At 36.3% G+C, this 15,897-nt stretch overlaps 1 protein-coding gene across 1 annotated transcript in view; it reads right to left on the bottom strand.

Moving 5' to 3' along the window:
- Positions 1–15,897, bottom strand: part of VAT1L (vesicle amine transport 1 like) — a 64,163-nt gene that overhangs the window by 20,148 nt on the left and 28,118 nt on the right. The window contains exon 7 of the mRNA XM_074881676.1: positions 14,303–14,497. Coding sequence (XP_074737777.1) covers positions 14,303–14,497 — 195 coding nt within the window. The remainder of the gene's footprint in view (positions 1–14,302; positions 14,498–15,897) is intronic.

Here is a 15,897-nt window from a genome sequence, read left to right as displayed (position 1 = left end):
TTTCTTGCTCTTTCCCAAGCTTTTATCAGTACATGTTTATTCAAAGTTCTGTTTATTGGCAGCAAAACTGTTTACTTTATGTAAAGGAGGTATTTCTTTGTGTGTACCTCACCAGAGAGGATTTGCTTTGTTTTAGCAAGCTTCAAATCTACAGAAAACTTTCCAAAAGGAAGGTCCTTTTTTGATCTCATTTGACCAGCACTCCATGCTGATGGCCTATATTACTGCCACTTCATTTGTCTTTTAGGCTTGTTCCAGTTCTCTAATCCTCCAGAACTATGATTCAATAATGGGATCTTCACAAAAACCTCATTTCTACAGTCTCACTATCAGAGACTTCTCCACAGCTTACCACCACCACCAATTTTTTCAGTATTTCTCACCAACACTTTTAAACCCAGTCTTAAAGCACTACAACCTGTATGACAGTAGTTTCCTTTTCTTCTCCCTTAACCTTCCATGTCATAGCCTCTCTTCTTTGTCTTGCAGTAGTAGGGGTTGCTGACTGTGCCTTGCTTTCTTCTACCTGAACCTTGCAATAAGATCCTGTCTCATGAAAACATGTGCTTCTTCCCCTACCTTTCCCAAATGGCAGGTGATTTTTTTGGAAGTCAGGCACAAAAGCTGTGACCAACATGACTTCTCCCACTCTAACTTTTCATCATATTTTTCTAAACAATTCAAGTGAGTCAAATATTTTTACTCCCAAAGACCACCTATCATATCCCTCAGACTCTTTCTTGAGCTCTATTTTGAGCTATTTATTTCACGATATGGGATCTTAAAATCAGTAATAAAAAATTAGAAATTCCTGTATTATCTGTCCACTTATTCCAAGGAACTTTAAGTCTTCCTTTATTGCTACTATGGAGAAGAAATTCTGGTCTATTCCAAACCATGGGAACTAAACTTAGTGGTTACAAAATACAGTAAACATTCAGTCTTCCAGATAGTAAAGATGTATTCATTAAAAAGCCTTGACACTATGATTTCCAAAGTCTGAGAAGCTTCACATACAAATCCACCTACTGGGATCAGATTACACGAGCACATGAATATTGTGTCTTTGAAAAAAACCTCCATGTTCTTTTGTAACAATGGATTCTCTCCAATAATATCCATCCCTAATCAGTAAACCAAGTATGTAAATTCTTGAAACTCATCAAGGTAAATCCCAAAGGTCTCTAAAGATCCGAATGAAAAAATATTTCTCCTTTGATTTCCTGTATAATTTTGTTTGTTTGTTTCAGAAAGTAGTACCATGAGAACTGCAAATCTAATTATTCATAAGACATCATTGTATTTTTTGATTATTCAAAAAGCCAAGTCTGATCCTACCATAGGGTGCCACTCTAACTTCGTTAAAATTATACTTAAACAAAAAACACCGATATAATAAACTGTAATATAACAGTAACAGTTGTAATGTTAGAGAGTGTGATTCATGCTTATCCTCAGTTTGAGCTACATCAGTTTACAGAACAACTGAAATCATTCATCTAGGTAAAATGAAGGGTATTTGAGTTTATCTTGTTCACTAGTTGACAGTTTTACAATATATTTTGCAGTCCTATTTGCTTTATTACTTAATATTTCTCCTGACACTGTTAAAAAATGTCTCATTCTAAGCCTATATTAAAGATCTTAACTCCACCTAAGTATTGTACCAATGTGATTGCTATAAAAATTGATTTAGTTTACAACAAGTTTAATGCTCATGGTGAATACTCATTCAGCTTAGCATTACATTGTATCAACTGAAATCAAATTGCCATGTAATTGGTAGCAGAGAGCCAAAGCAGAAGTGTTCATGGGACAGAACGTCACCGATTCAGCCGAGACAGTTTCTAATCTAATTCAATTAAACTTGGATGTGTAGATGCACTAAAAAAGCAAACTGCATATATACTAGCTACAATAATTCAGGAAAACAGGCAAGAGCTTTAGTAACCCATATTTTGCTAGCTCTAGACTAATGTAGGCTTAACTGTAGGAACTCTTAGAATTATGCTGGATGTTTCCTCTAAATCAAAGGAAAAGATGAAGCGTTGTGTTAGTTCTGCTAAAGAATTCAACAGTTATGCCCTTTTTCCTCAGGAAGGTTCAAGATCTTTATGATATTTTACCCAGGACATAACCATAGCATATAATAGACAAAAACCTCAGGTTCTTCTCAAGGTTGTTGATATTTGGTGATGGTAGGGAACCTACTTTTACACAACCTTTATTCTATTAAACTGAATGCATTTAAACAAAGATTTGGAGCTCTGTGATGTGTGAGGCTTTATTTCTTATAGATATGGTCCACGTTTTCAAGTGTGTGCACTTTAATAACACATTCAAAGCCTGAACTTTGATATTCAAACTAGCATATTCAGTAAAATCAAACCAGTGGAAAATCAGTTGCTCATTTAAAAAAAAAATCTTAAATTACATTGCTTCCTTCTAGTACTGTTTTCTCTACATCAGTGATTGTAACATACAGATTTGTCCTACAAAATATCTCTGTGTTCAGTCATTCACAGCAGGCTAATATATACAGGAACCTTTTAGTATTGACAATGTATCTACTTTGATGCCTTGGTGTTAATTTATATCATTATCTGTAATGAGCAATACTATTATTACTAAACTGCAATACCACATAAAACTCTCAATTATCACATTAAATTTGGATTATATTATGCTAAGAGATGTCTTTATGCCCAAGAGTAATTTTGCTTTTAAAACTCATCTGTGTTTAAAACAATTGAAAAGAATATATGAGCCATTTTCATTAGGTGAGAACATTTACCTTGATTCATGATTGGTATGCACTAAAATAAAGTGTTAGTTTTGATACAATCATTGCATTTTGTTCAGGGTAAAATTACGTAAACCAGAAAGTTCCCCACTATACTTAGAAAGGGAAAATTTAATCATAGTATGTATTAATGTTGTAAAAATCTTAAAGCTTTAAAAATCACATGACAGGGAATTTTGGATAATAAAAAAAATCCAAACCAGAACATCCTAATAATCAGGTGGCATCAAGACAGAGTTGTACATGGTGTGTGCTGCTACTACTACTAAGCGTCCATGACCAACTTTCACAGCTTCTGGGGAAACTGCATGGGTCTCTTGGTGAACCCAAGAGTGGGCTTAAAGCACAGCCTGGAAGATGCTGGTTTCCACTGGCTGGGATATTCATTCTCTTCCTCTCTAGAGAGTAATGAATTGGTCCATGCTGTGATGATCCAGTAACAAATCTCAAGGTATGTAAGGTAGGACCCAAACGCTGCAATACACTGGCTCATGAAGTTTAATATTCAACTGTCCTTCCTAATTACAATCAACACCAGCAATGGATCATCTGGTCACTATGTAGAAGATTATCTACTTAAAACTACAAAAATCTCTTATCTAGAAGAGTAATAAGTGCTTTTTTTGGGATATCAGCAACTTTGTATGAAATAGAACACAAAACTTGTCTTTGTAAAAAAGAGAATCTAGTAACCTAAATAGACTATTAGTATGAAAATAAAACAAAAATAAAAATGAAACCAACCCAGGAGATTAATTTTGTGCTACTGCTCATGAGATTTCCAAAGATTCTACCAGTCTGCCAAAACTGGTCATTAACATGATGAGTTGGTGAGAGACAAACTTGGGTTTGCTGATGGAACTAATAATTTACTTTTTCTTTGGTTACTGTTACATAGATACACTGATAAGCAGATCCCAGGAGAAGAGCTAGAATGTTTACTTTAGAAAGGTACTTCTAAAACCAGAAAGGCCCAATTGATTTCATTTACTAGACTTCTGTGTATACTAACAACTAAACATCCTTCTACTATAGCTAAAAGCTTATGTCAATGTCATCTCTTTATAGGCCAAGCACCCAAAATCCCCAAGAGCAGAAAAACGTGAGCTAGAATATAGAGCAGAAATGCTGAAGGCATAGTATCTACTGATGTTTCTCACCACAGTAATTCTGCAGTCTCTGACAGCATCTCCTTCCTTCTGCATTATTAACCTTTCTGCTCACTGTCAGTCATGGAAGGTAGACACAGGGACCAATGCTGACAATGCAGCATCTTTATACAAAATGGACCCATCACATTTAAATATAGAGAGATATTTTCCTTATTCTTATCTCCCACTTCCTTTTGATTCTTTTCAGTAACTTCTTAAATGGCTTTCTAGGTATTAATTGACTAAAGAAGTATTACACTCGTAGGTTATAGCCAGGAAAAAACCCCAAAATAATGAGTTTGATTTTTTGCAAATCAGAGGCCAAAACCTCATCCAAAATCATCAGGGATTTCTTCCCAGTCTGAAAATGGAAAGGTTTCAAAGGCAGGAGGAATCTTAATTATTTGTATTCTTTATTGTGCCAGACATATAAGGATGACATCTCTCAGCTCTGTCAACATCATGAAGTAGACTTCAGTATTTCTATTTTTTTAAAATCCTTAGCACCTGGGAAAATACATCTTTTTAAATTTGAACTGAGACCAAAAAAGTTTGAGAGAATGAAAACAATCAGTAGGAACTGTTAACACAAACCTCAGACTTCTCCTTCATGATACCCTGGGAGAAAAGCTGAATTTCTCACATTAGCAGTCCCTGCCAGTTCAACTTGAACAACCAAGAGCTTTCTTTCCAAACCAGTCAACTAATTAACAAAGAAGCGTGAGTGGAATTTTTTGACACAGAGGAAAATCCTAGGTTCCATTCACAGGCTGTGTGGCTTAAACTAGACAAGGTAAGAGCGCACAGCACAAGAATGAAATAGCATCTAAATGCATCCTTGAAAACTTAGGGTCTAAAATTTTCCCTTTAGTACCTGCTATTTATCTAGTGTTTTTCATTTATGGCATCCAATAGTTATTTCTGAGTGACAGAAAACACTCACTGTTCCAAATCTTGAGAATTCCTTGCCAGTTAGTGGTACTACCAACCCTGTAGAACAGGAGATAAAGTAAACTTTCTGTTAGAATCCATTTTAAATTATTTCTGCTGGTGGATGTAATGTATTGGCATATATTTAATCAACCTGCATGCAAGACTGGGAGAAGGAGGCAGATATTTCACTGCATTACCAGGCAGATATAAAAAGGAATGGATTGAAGCATGCTTGGTTCAAGGGTATAAGAGCAAGTAGCTTTTGTTTTCTAACACTTCACGAAGAGTCTAGAAATTGTTTTTGACTAGAGAAATGACTCCACAAAACTGTTTTTCTGACTCTTGAGAACAGCTTAAATTCTAGGGCACAAACGAAGCATAAAACAAACATGTTAAACATTCAAGATAAACACAGAAATATACTCTATCTCCTGGAGTTATGCACACATGATCTTTTTAAAGGTGTCCTTGATGCCTAAAGTATATCCCCTTTGCTTTGGTAAAGCTTTCCCTAACCAGCACTCTGGTTGTTTTCTTGCACAGGTATAGTACTGCCGTATCAGCTCAATACGTAAGGGATGCGTGCCAATTCATTACTCAAAAGCCACCTAATACAGTAAGCAGACTACGCCTGTAAAATACTGCTTCTTCACAGTAATCAGCAGCTTGCTCCACGTTAACAGGTTTGTTCTTACTTTTTCTAATAACTGACAAATCCGTTTTTCCCCACATGCTTTAACTGGAAGCACGTGACTGGTTTATCTTTACTAGTGCACACTTTCTTGAGTGGAATCTATCAATGCTTCCTGTATTATTTTCCTGCCTCTCTCCCCCTGCCCTCACATACCAATCAGAAACCAAGTCTCATGTTGTTTTCCTTTGGCCTGCAGTTACAGGAAGCTATTATCTCTGTGGAACACAAGGGCAAATAGAAATGACAATCTGTCCTGACCCAGAAACATGTATCATGACTCACCACTGCACTTGCAACTTCCAGTGTCTCATGCCTTCCAGAAAAGAATTTTTTGCCTGTGTATCTCCATAACTAATTAATTCTTAGCAGAGTTCTTACTAAGTAGATTAGGAAAGTGCTGTAGCTGCAGGCTGTATTTATGTTAATTGAGAGAGGTTTAGTCTCACACCAGGCAGCTTCTAACCTTTGTGACAGCAACATTTGAACACAGAATCAATGTTAATCAGAAATACTGCCAAAATACTTTTCCATGTCTGCTACTTCATTCCAAAACATTAAGATATCATTCCCCTGAAATGGAACAGCTTACTGATATTTGGTAGAACACATACCATTCTGAGATTAGAGCCCCCAATGACCGCATGAATCACAAAGGCTCACAAATATGCTGAGACACACCCCAGGGCCCTGGCTCTTAGAGGCCAGAACTGAAGAGATTCTCAGGCTGATCCATGATCTTTCCACTAACGTGCTGCGTAGCATCAGGCAAGTGAAGATATCCACCATCTCGTTATTTATCTATTAAATGAGTATTATGGCATGAATATTCCCAGCATGCATGAAGAAACATTCCGAAAACTCTAAGATGGCAAAATTGTTTAAACAGGTATTCAACTGGCAGGCTAGATGAAACAAGCTAAATTTCAGAAGCTGTAAAGAACATAAAAGAAAGCATAGAGCTGAAATAAATTACTCGTTTAATTAAATTCCATTCATGTAGCTTGAATTTCATGCAGTGTTTATGAATAATATATCGCAATTGAAAATAATTGACTTCTGCTTACGTACTTATCAGACTTAACAAGTGAAGCCTGAGTTTCCTAAAACAGCTCATTTACCCAACCTGATTTTGCGGTAATCATAGCTAATATCATGTATCTGAGGCCTTATTATGGAGCCACAGTGCCTATATCTAAGTTGCCTTGTTTCTTTATATCTCACTCTTAATCAAATCATAATCACATTACACTGCCATCAACAGTGGGTGAAGCCAAAGAGACTACTGGGTTATGCCATCACTTGCTGATACAGTTAGGAAGGGTAGAATGAATTATGACTATCAAGTCCTGTTAAACAGCATTAAATGGGGAAAAAATGTAAATGAAATTATATATGCATTTAGTAGGAACGTAATTCATGCAAGAGCAGAGAGGATCCCATAATCAGGTATACGCAATGGTTTAGAGGGAAAAATATTGCAATACCTAATTAATCTCCAGTACTTTCAAGGTATATTTTATTCCTCTAAGCATATAGCATTGAAATTATTTGGAGTTTTATTTAATATTTACTTCAGATAAGCATCTTGGTAAAAATTCTTTGCAAAAATCACCTTATTCATGGCTCAGTTTTCTTTCATTTAGAACTTGTGTTCATTACATTTAATGTCGGTGAGGTAAAATTCATGTGGAATAGTTTTCCCCTTACTCTTACCAAAATTTGAAAGATATTTTGGCCTAGAACTGTGCATAATTTGATTGTGAACATACAAACAAGCTACCCTGAATTATTCAGGTTTTGCTTCTCAGTCTGTTTTCCCCACATCTCAATTTTGAAACCTGTTACATCAGTAAGACATAGCTCCTTGCATTTTTGTATGCTTTGATATCTGCATGAAGCTTGTATTAAACTTGTGTTAGACTTGTTTGTATACAAAGAAGCAATGGTGATGTACAGATAAAACATTTAAATTTACTTTGAACTACAGATGTTTATTTTACACAGTCAAAGGGAATAATCTCACGCATCAGAACAAAGGGAGTTCTAAGGCAGTATCACAGGACAGTATATATGCAGAGCTAATACCTGTAAATCAGGAAAACAGCTCATGAACAACTGCAAATGAAGTACTGTCAGAGAAATATTCACAGCATCAAAACAAGCAGACTCTTCACTGTAACGCTAGAGGAGCGATCATAGCAAAGGAAACACCGATATGCTTGTGGGAGTTCACACAGAATGAGTTACATTTCCCTCCTTCTACAATATAATACTGCAAAGTAAACTGGATTATGCTTATGAAAAAATTATTCTTTTCTGTATTTCAGGGTGGGTTATTACTTTGATTATAAATGAACTTCCACTTTTATCATGTTACTCTAGATTATTTTGCCTATCTTGAGGAACAATTACAGATTCTAAATGCTATAGAAGACACTTCAAAAAAGGTGTAGTTTGTTCAGCTGAAGAATGTCTTCATCAAGCAGAAAAGAGGAAAACTTGCACATGTCATTATTATATTATCACTTGAAGAAAAATAAAATAGACACAAGATGGCATTTAGTATTCATTACAAGGTACCAGCCTAATGTGATATTATTAGATTGCCCTCTATGTTAAGAGTAACTAATGGGTCAATTTTCTCTATGTCTTACTATATATATATATACACACATACACACACACACACATTAAAGGCTTTTCCCCCTAAAGCTAAGATCAGTGAAAGGCATGAATAACTTTTGATGAAATTAAAAGTCTCTGCTTTAGGGGGTTCAGTTATTATTCTGCTATCATGGGTTTGAGATTTCCCATCCCTCAGCCCTGAATATTGTTGATATTATCGATATCTAAAAGCATGCACTGAGATAGTTATTTATACAAGAAGATGAGTTCAGTGGAAGAAACCAGGTTTATAGCACCTGAATCCTTTGAAGCCACAGAGCAGTGCTAAAACCAGACATATTGTGATGAGTTTGCCCTCTCCAAAACACACTATAAATTCTGTATTGAAAGTGTTCCTTTGTCCAGTGCTTGTCACTGGATTGCAGCTTGATAAGGCTGTGATCTTTGATGTAAGGTTTCTACTGCTTTCCTTTGCATGCTAATAACATTGAAAGCTAACGCAGAGAACAAAAAGTATGCGAGAACAGCAACATGTGAGAAAAGGTTTCTTTTAAAGAAAATTATTGTATCAGCAGGTATTCTATAATGTTACTATAATGTAATCATTTGCACTGTACTCCTTTAGGTTTAGGTTCTTAAAAACAGTTTGGTTTTTCCTCAGCAATTTACTATAGAGAAAAGCTCTGTCTACAAGACAAGGAAATCTCACTTGTATAAAAACTGTATTTACAGCTAGACCTGCAACATCTCTCAATTATTCAGCCAAAACCAAACAGTGACTGATAGTGCAGTGATCCTTACAAACTAAATTAAAGGTGCAGGGCTCTTTCCAGCCAACAATATTCTATGAGGCACATCACTAGAGTCCTCTGATAGTCATACCAAGATCCACAGGGCTTGATCCATAAATGTATTTAGTGCCTTGATTCCATTGAGCTCAATCACAGCTGAGAGCCACAGTATATTCCTGGATCTGGGCTGCAGTTGTTGCGCTGTTATTTGCTAAGTAAGGAGTTGCTGAAGACACTATTACGTTATCACTACAATACAATGACATTGGGTGACATTTAGTGCCTACTATAAGGTACTGGCCTGATCTTGTAATAATATCAGATTATCCTCTTACTTTTTAAGATTAAGTAGCAACTCTATTCCACAGGTTTCAACATTTTCATCATTCTTACCGGCCTTAAGGCAGTACAGGTCTTTGATACCATTATTAATATGTAACAGTGCACTCCTGACAAGAATGGACCGAATCCTTGGTACACAGCACAGATCTGCAGTCAGGATGTTTCTCCATAGTCTCACTGGTCATCCATATGGACCAAAATAGCCCAAGTCTGAAAACTTTCTGACATACTGGGAGCCCTTTTTGAAGCAGGTAGTCTAGCGTGAGGAAAGGGGCCTAAGATATTTTGATGACACGGACCATATTTTGCGCTGTCACCTTCCTGACTGGCAGTTCACGTGCAAGAATTTGTGAGTTTTGTTTTCCATGCTATCAGTGCTCCTGTGAACTGCTGTACATCACTAAAGGTACACATAGCTTCTGTATCAATTACCCGTTCTCCCTTGACTACATATTTTCTTTTGCAATTATAAAAAGCTGAAGAAAACAATTTTAAAAGTGCAACGTGTACATTTTTATTCAATACACTAGGTTAAGAACCTTCAGTTTTCATCCTGCTTTTAATCTAGAATTGTCTACTCTGCAAAGCCAAAGATTCACAGACCCTGAGGAGAATGCTAATGCATAAATGCACGCTACAAATTAATCAGTACGAAGAAGAGTGACTACTGCAAATTAAGGATTAGATAAGTAGTTACTAACAAAGAAGCAACCACAAAGCTCAAATATTCACTGAATACTAATTCTGTTTTAAACTCTACTATTTGTAATGAAATGCAATCTTACAAGGCAATCAGCTTTTTACTACAGAACAGCATTTTAAGCATGCACCATCTATAAATTATCTCATCTTTTAAACACTTGAATGCATAAACAACTGTACAACAGTGAGATATCTCAACAGCTAATTTATTGTATGACTTCATGCATCTCACGATGAGTAATTCCCCAGTTAGATTTCCATTTTAAAGTATCTATGCATTTTGTTACTGTCTTTCAGTTAAATCTTTCTTACGTTAACTTCATAAAGTGGCTCTAATGGCCTACTTAAGAACAGACTTGACTTTACTAGGATTAATGGATGTAAATGAGATAAAAATTACACTTCCCAAGCCAACACCAACAGATAACAGCAATACAAGTAGTTTTGCTCCATAGCAGTAGTCAATATTCTAGATCCTGATCTCCCTTATGTCAGTAATAATCTGATGCACTGAAGAAAAAGTAATTTCTAAGTTTCCATCCAGAATAAATTCTGTCCTACTCTCTCTTCAGTCAATTGGTAAACTCATTTAAGCAGCCTGTACTGAAGAGTTAGGGCAATCCTCATCCTAAAAAAAAGGCCAGTGAAACTAGGAGCTCTTCCACTGATTTTCATGGCCTTCAAATGAGGCCCTAAAACAAGAGAGATCAGAACACCATAAGGGATTGTAATTAGAATGATCTCACTGACACTCAGACAAACCTTTATTGATCAACAGGAATAGTATCAAGCTAAGTCTGCCTAATAATTTCTGAACAGTGCTATCTTGAATATTATTTGACAGCCAACTAGACATCACTTAACATACACTATGTGATAGACAAACAGGCATCTAATACCTTTCCCTAAACTCTGTATTACTGCCACTTCAAACACTTTAAAAAGCAAAATTTCACTGCAATTACAATATTCTCTAATCAGTATATTCTTTTAAATTCAAACTGTGTCCTCCTGCAGAACGTATTAAGAAATAAATGCTGTTCAAGGAACCATACCAGGCTCTTAGAACAATGAAATCTTTTTTACACAGTTCACGGAGACCTATTAAAACAGACACAAAACCTTTCTCTGGCTGTTCTCACAAGGACTAGAACTTAAAGCCCTCAATTCTGAGGTTATCATGCAAGGAAGTGGTCCTGTAGCAACCAGCCTTAAGCAGCAAAAGGGAATACCACTGTAAATACAACTCATTGTCTTCTAAGACCGCAAAGATGCTTTTCAGCTCTGATATACAGATGGCTACGGCAACTGATACAGGATTGAAAAGGTAAGTATTTGTACTGTAATACAGTTTTGGAAGAAAGCCAGGTGTCTTCCATGTTGGCTTTAGAGAGTCCATATTAATTTGTGAATTGATATTTGCACAAAGAAGGAATACATGAAAACAAATGCAGATGCAGAGTAAATAAAGCAAGCTGAAGGAATGTTTTGGGGATATACCTTTCATATATAGATCAAAACTTTTATGTATGTGATGATGCATTCAGGTATTTAACATTAAACGTTTGGAAAGGTGTCCCATGGTTAAGACTCCTCTGAGATTTTTTTCCTTAAAAGTATTTTCATTTTGAATGTCACTTACTGGATTCAAGCTCATCTCTATGACAAAATTACTAGTCAGAGGACAAATGGATTCTCCCGTGAGCCTCTGGAGAGGGTGATATTCTTCCACAGAAAACCATTCAGTCATTCGTTTTCAAATGCCATGCAGGGAGTCTACCTTTCTGACAATCTCTAGTTAAACATTTATTCTCAGTGCTCTTATGGGTCAGATTTCCTCAGAAAACATCAATGGTAAAAATTGGTCATATTGGCTTAGTCTCCCATGAAGACTACTGAGAACTGTCAAATAAAAGCGGACATTTGGAAAAAATCAGGCTTACTCAATAGGAAATGAAAAGCAATCAAGTGTCAAACTCTGAAGGGGGGAGATGTTAGAGCTATGGAGTTAAAATAAGAAACCTCCCAAAACAGAACAAAAATACACACCAACCTTTCTTCAGTCTGGTTCCATTTAGTCCTCAGCTATGACACATTTTTCTGTGTATCTTATTAACTTGAGAGTCAGCCCTCAGATATTTTTATACCCACAAAAATATATCCCCAGAATGATAGTGCCCTGAATGAGTAATATTTCAGTAATACTTTGCAATTGATTAAGGACACCTCTAGCACTGTTATACCCCTGCAGATACTAGCCAGACATCTCCTTCGTAAGTTTCCAGATAGCTCATGGAAAGTGAGCAGGCATGATAAATGAGCTGTAGTTTTCTAGACTGTGCTTTTTAACAGATGTATTTACACATTTCACAATCTACCGGTAGGGATGGTGCGTGTTACTGCCAAATGTTAAGATGAAATGTTATCAAACAGAAGTCTTCCAACAAATTCCCATCATGTTGACTATTAAGATCAGCCTGCTGCATGTAATTTTTTCATGTTATGTCCTTGATCAAGGCTTTTTAAACTACTGTTACTATTTTAATTATCCTTTCCTTACCAATACATGGAAAGTACATACTTACATGAACACAGAAATTGCAGAATGCCTAGAGACTTGTGCCACTTAAAACTTTTAAAATACCTCCTAAGCTTATTTAATTATTAAGTTTAGAAAAACCCACATCAAAAACCTAGAACTGATCCCATTTCTATTTTACACTGCTCTTCAAAGGGCTCCCTCCCTTTCAGACAATAGCAGAGGATTGTGTCTTGCCTGAGCCAGCTGCTCTTTATCACAACATCTGACTTCCCTTAAGCAGTTCCATGGTGAGAATTAGGCACTCCCATGCCACTTGCTGGTAAAAGCCCGAGGTGTTACTGGGTTGCTGTCAGTGACAGTGTGGCCTCAGGTGGATGTTTTAGAGAAACAGGAAGAGATTCCTGGGGAAGTTGTCATTCCTCTGTTTTGCTGGAGAGGAACAAACGGAGCCCATATCATGCTGGACTGTTTGCATCTGCTGTACCACACAGAGTGGCATGTTGGGGTACACTGAGACAGATGTAATGATAGCACGGGGAGACATTAGCACAACCTAAGGCAGTACAGGCCTTGTCACATAAGCTGGCCCAGGCACATACAAGCCCCAGTGAAGGTGCAATGCATCCTGCTCCAAGAACTGTCACAGGCTGAGGCATCCCGCCATACAACTCACAATATCTTACCTGTGTCCATGACAGTGGGGGTGCTATAATGCCACTCGAATAACGAACAACACGCTGGGCTCAGACCCCTGCCCACAGGGCATTCAAAATCTTAATACATTAATAATATTGTATTTTACTAACTCTGATGGTTACTATTTCCTCATGGATGCATGGTAACACCACCTAACGTGCTCAGACAGAATTTTGTCACAGCACCTTCTGAACAGCAACCGTACAACGATACAACCACAATCCACATTCAGCAGAGCTCTTACAGATCATCATCTTAAGTGATGTGTCTGGCTCAGTGCAGTTCACAAACACATGAAACAAATATTAATCTGGCAGTGCTACTATAATCATGCTGTTTGTTTATATGTTGATGTCTGTTCACACCTCCAAAAATACTTACGTCCATTTTTCAGCATCTTAAGTATAAAGGTCTCAGAAATAGTGCTCTGGTGAAGGGGCTTATAATTGGCCAGGCTATGATCATATTAGTTTCTTTATATGTCTAAGAAGAGCTGAGCAATTCGAAGGAAAAAAAGAACCAAAAAATCCACACTCCACAAACGTAACTTACCTTAAAAGTGATTTCTGATTTGACTGCCTGTGATACATTTTCAGTAACTTCCTGAAAACCTTCCAAGGTTTGCTAGCACAAATATAACACTGAAACTAAAGCTTATGTATTAGATCTTTTCCTCAGAATAGATTTTAAGTTGTTTTCAATGATAATGTCTGCATTTCACACCACACTTGTTAGTCATGACTTAGGAAACAGAAACAATTTTCTAAGATTGAAAACCCACATTATTAGTATTTTCAAGAACTTTGCACAGAGCATTTGAAACTCCAGAAATATTTATTAGAGAAATGTGTTGATAACTCTGAATCATGGAATTTCTAAATAGCAGGGGCTTTGGAGTTAACTTGTGCACAAACTAAAAAGCAGAATATATTAATAACTAGAAAACATATTTAAATCTAATTTCACATCTAAAAGTGCATGTATTTCAGGCATTTCAAAATGGGGAAAGAATTTTGCTCCTACCTCTTCCAAAGCCCATAATGAATCAACCACAGGCTTGATCTTCTTATTGTTATATAGATTTAGGAGTTTGTCCATCACACCCTTGATCAGGCCACCTCGATTCTGTTTGAAAAGTAGATTCAACAGGGAAAATCCAGCAATGACTTTGTTCTCCTCATAGAGCTTGATAGGATTTACTTTCTCAACCTGCCACCACTGGAAAGCAATAAACAACAGCAGGTTAGAAAAACATTATTCAAGAAATGTATAGGAAACTTCACAAGAAAACTATCTGGGCAGATGTGATACACTACTCATCTGTCAGATCTGAACAACAGCCAAGAGAAGCAGTAAAGGTTTTATTTAAGGAAAAGGCAAAAAAGTATGCAGCTGACTGACATGTGGATATAAAACACAGACATGTGTTGCATGAGATTAGGGTGTTCCAAGAATGGTAAACAGATCTGGGTTTAGGATGTGGGTCTAGAAGTACAGAATTTGGACCTCCTTTCTTCTGCTATTCTTTGTTATCTTAAGAGAGCCATGCAAGCTTCCCAAACGTTCACAGGCAACTCTTGACTATTATTCTTCTCTCAAAGCCAAGGAAACGATGCACTGCTTATCAGTTTCCATTTACTCTTCACCCATTATTACATTTGTGATATTTGAGCAAGCCTCATAATATCTAATGAAATTATTTTATCTCATTTAGCCCAAGGGCATCCTTGAGATGGAGATCCCACCTCCTAGCAAGTTTTATTTGAATGGGTCAATTTTTAATTAAAATTTTCATGCAATTTTGATGAGTTAGTTTTGCAGTATAATTACATAAAGAAACTAGTTCTACTTTTATACAAGATTTTATATGCTTTTTTAATTAATTCAATTTGTTCATATTTATTCAGTCAATAAATACCAGTACTATCTGAAAAACATTTCAGTTTAAAATCGATTTCGTTGGGTCACTCTACCCTATGAATTATACACATCTGCATATGTTTATATTAATAGTAAAAAGGCTGTGAAGTAAAGATTATCTTGTTTAAGTTCACAAACACATGACAATAACAAAAATCATGCCACTACAACCATTAAGAAAATGTAGGAGGCAAACAACAGCTTCTTGCTACAGTCTTTGACTTATCTTGTTCTCAACTACATAGAGACTTTTTAAGCTAATTTCTCCTGGGAAGGAGTTGTTGCTGGAAGCTGTAAATGAGCTCTTGGCAGAAAGAGCGTATGACAGATCTTCAGTCAAGATTTCTCCCTCTGTTTTTCTTGTCTGAAGGAATCACTTTCACTCCTGGTTAATTTATTTCTCACCAGCAGTTTATTTGATATATTTGTCCCTTAGTCAATCTCTAGGATTTCTGAGCAGATTTTTGTTGTTGAAGGAAGATTAAGAAAAAAATTTAACACTTGAATTTTGGATCTGTTCACATTATCAATTCGGAAACAAATACAACATCATTATCTCTTTGGTGTCACTTGAACATGGAGAATTGAAAAATGCATTTCTATATGGAACTAACTTCTGAAAAGCTGAAAATGACTGGACACAAGCCCCATCTTAAGAGATATATCTCCTTCAACATCTCCTTTAATTCACCACACTG

This window comes from Strix uralensis, chromosome 12, assembly GCF_047716275.1.
Source record: "Strix uralensis isolate ZFMK-TIS-50842 chromosome 12, bStrUra1, whole genome shotgun sequence".
Lineage (NCBI taxonomy): Eukaryota > Metazoa > Chordata > Aves > Strigiformes > Strigidae > Strix > Strix uralensis.
The sequence above is the reverse complement of the archived record's forward strand: the minus strand, read 5'-3'. Positions and strand labels throughout refer to the sequence as shown.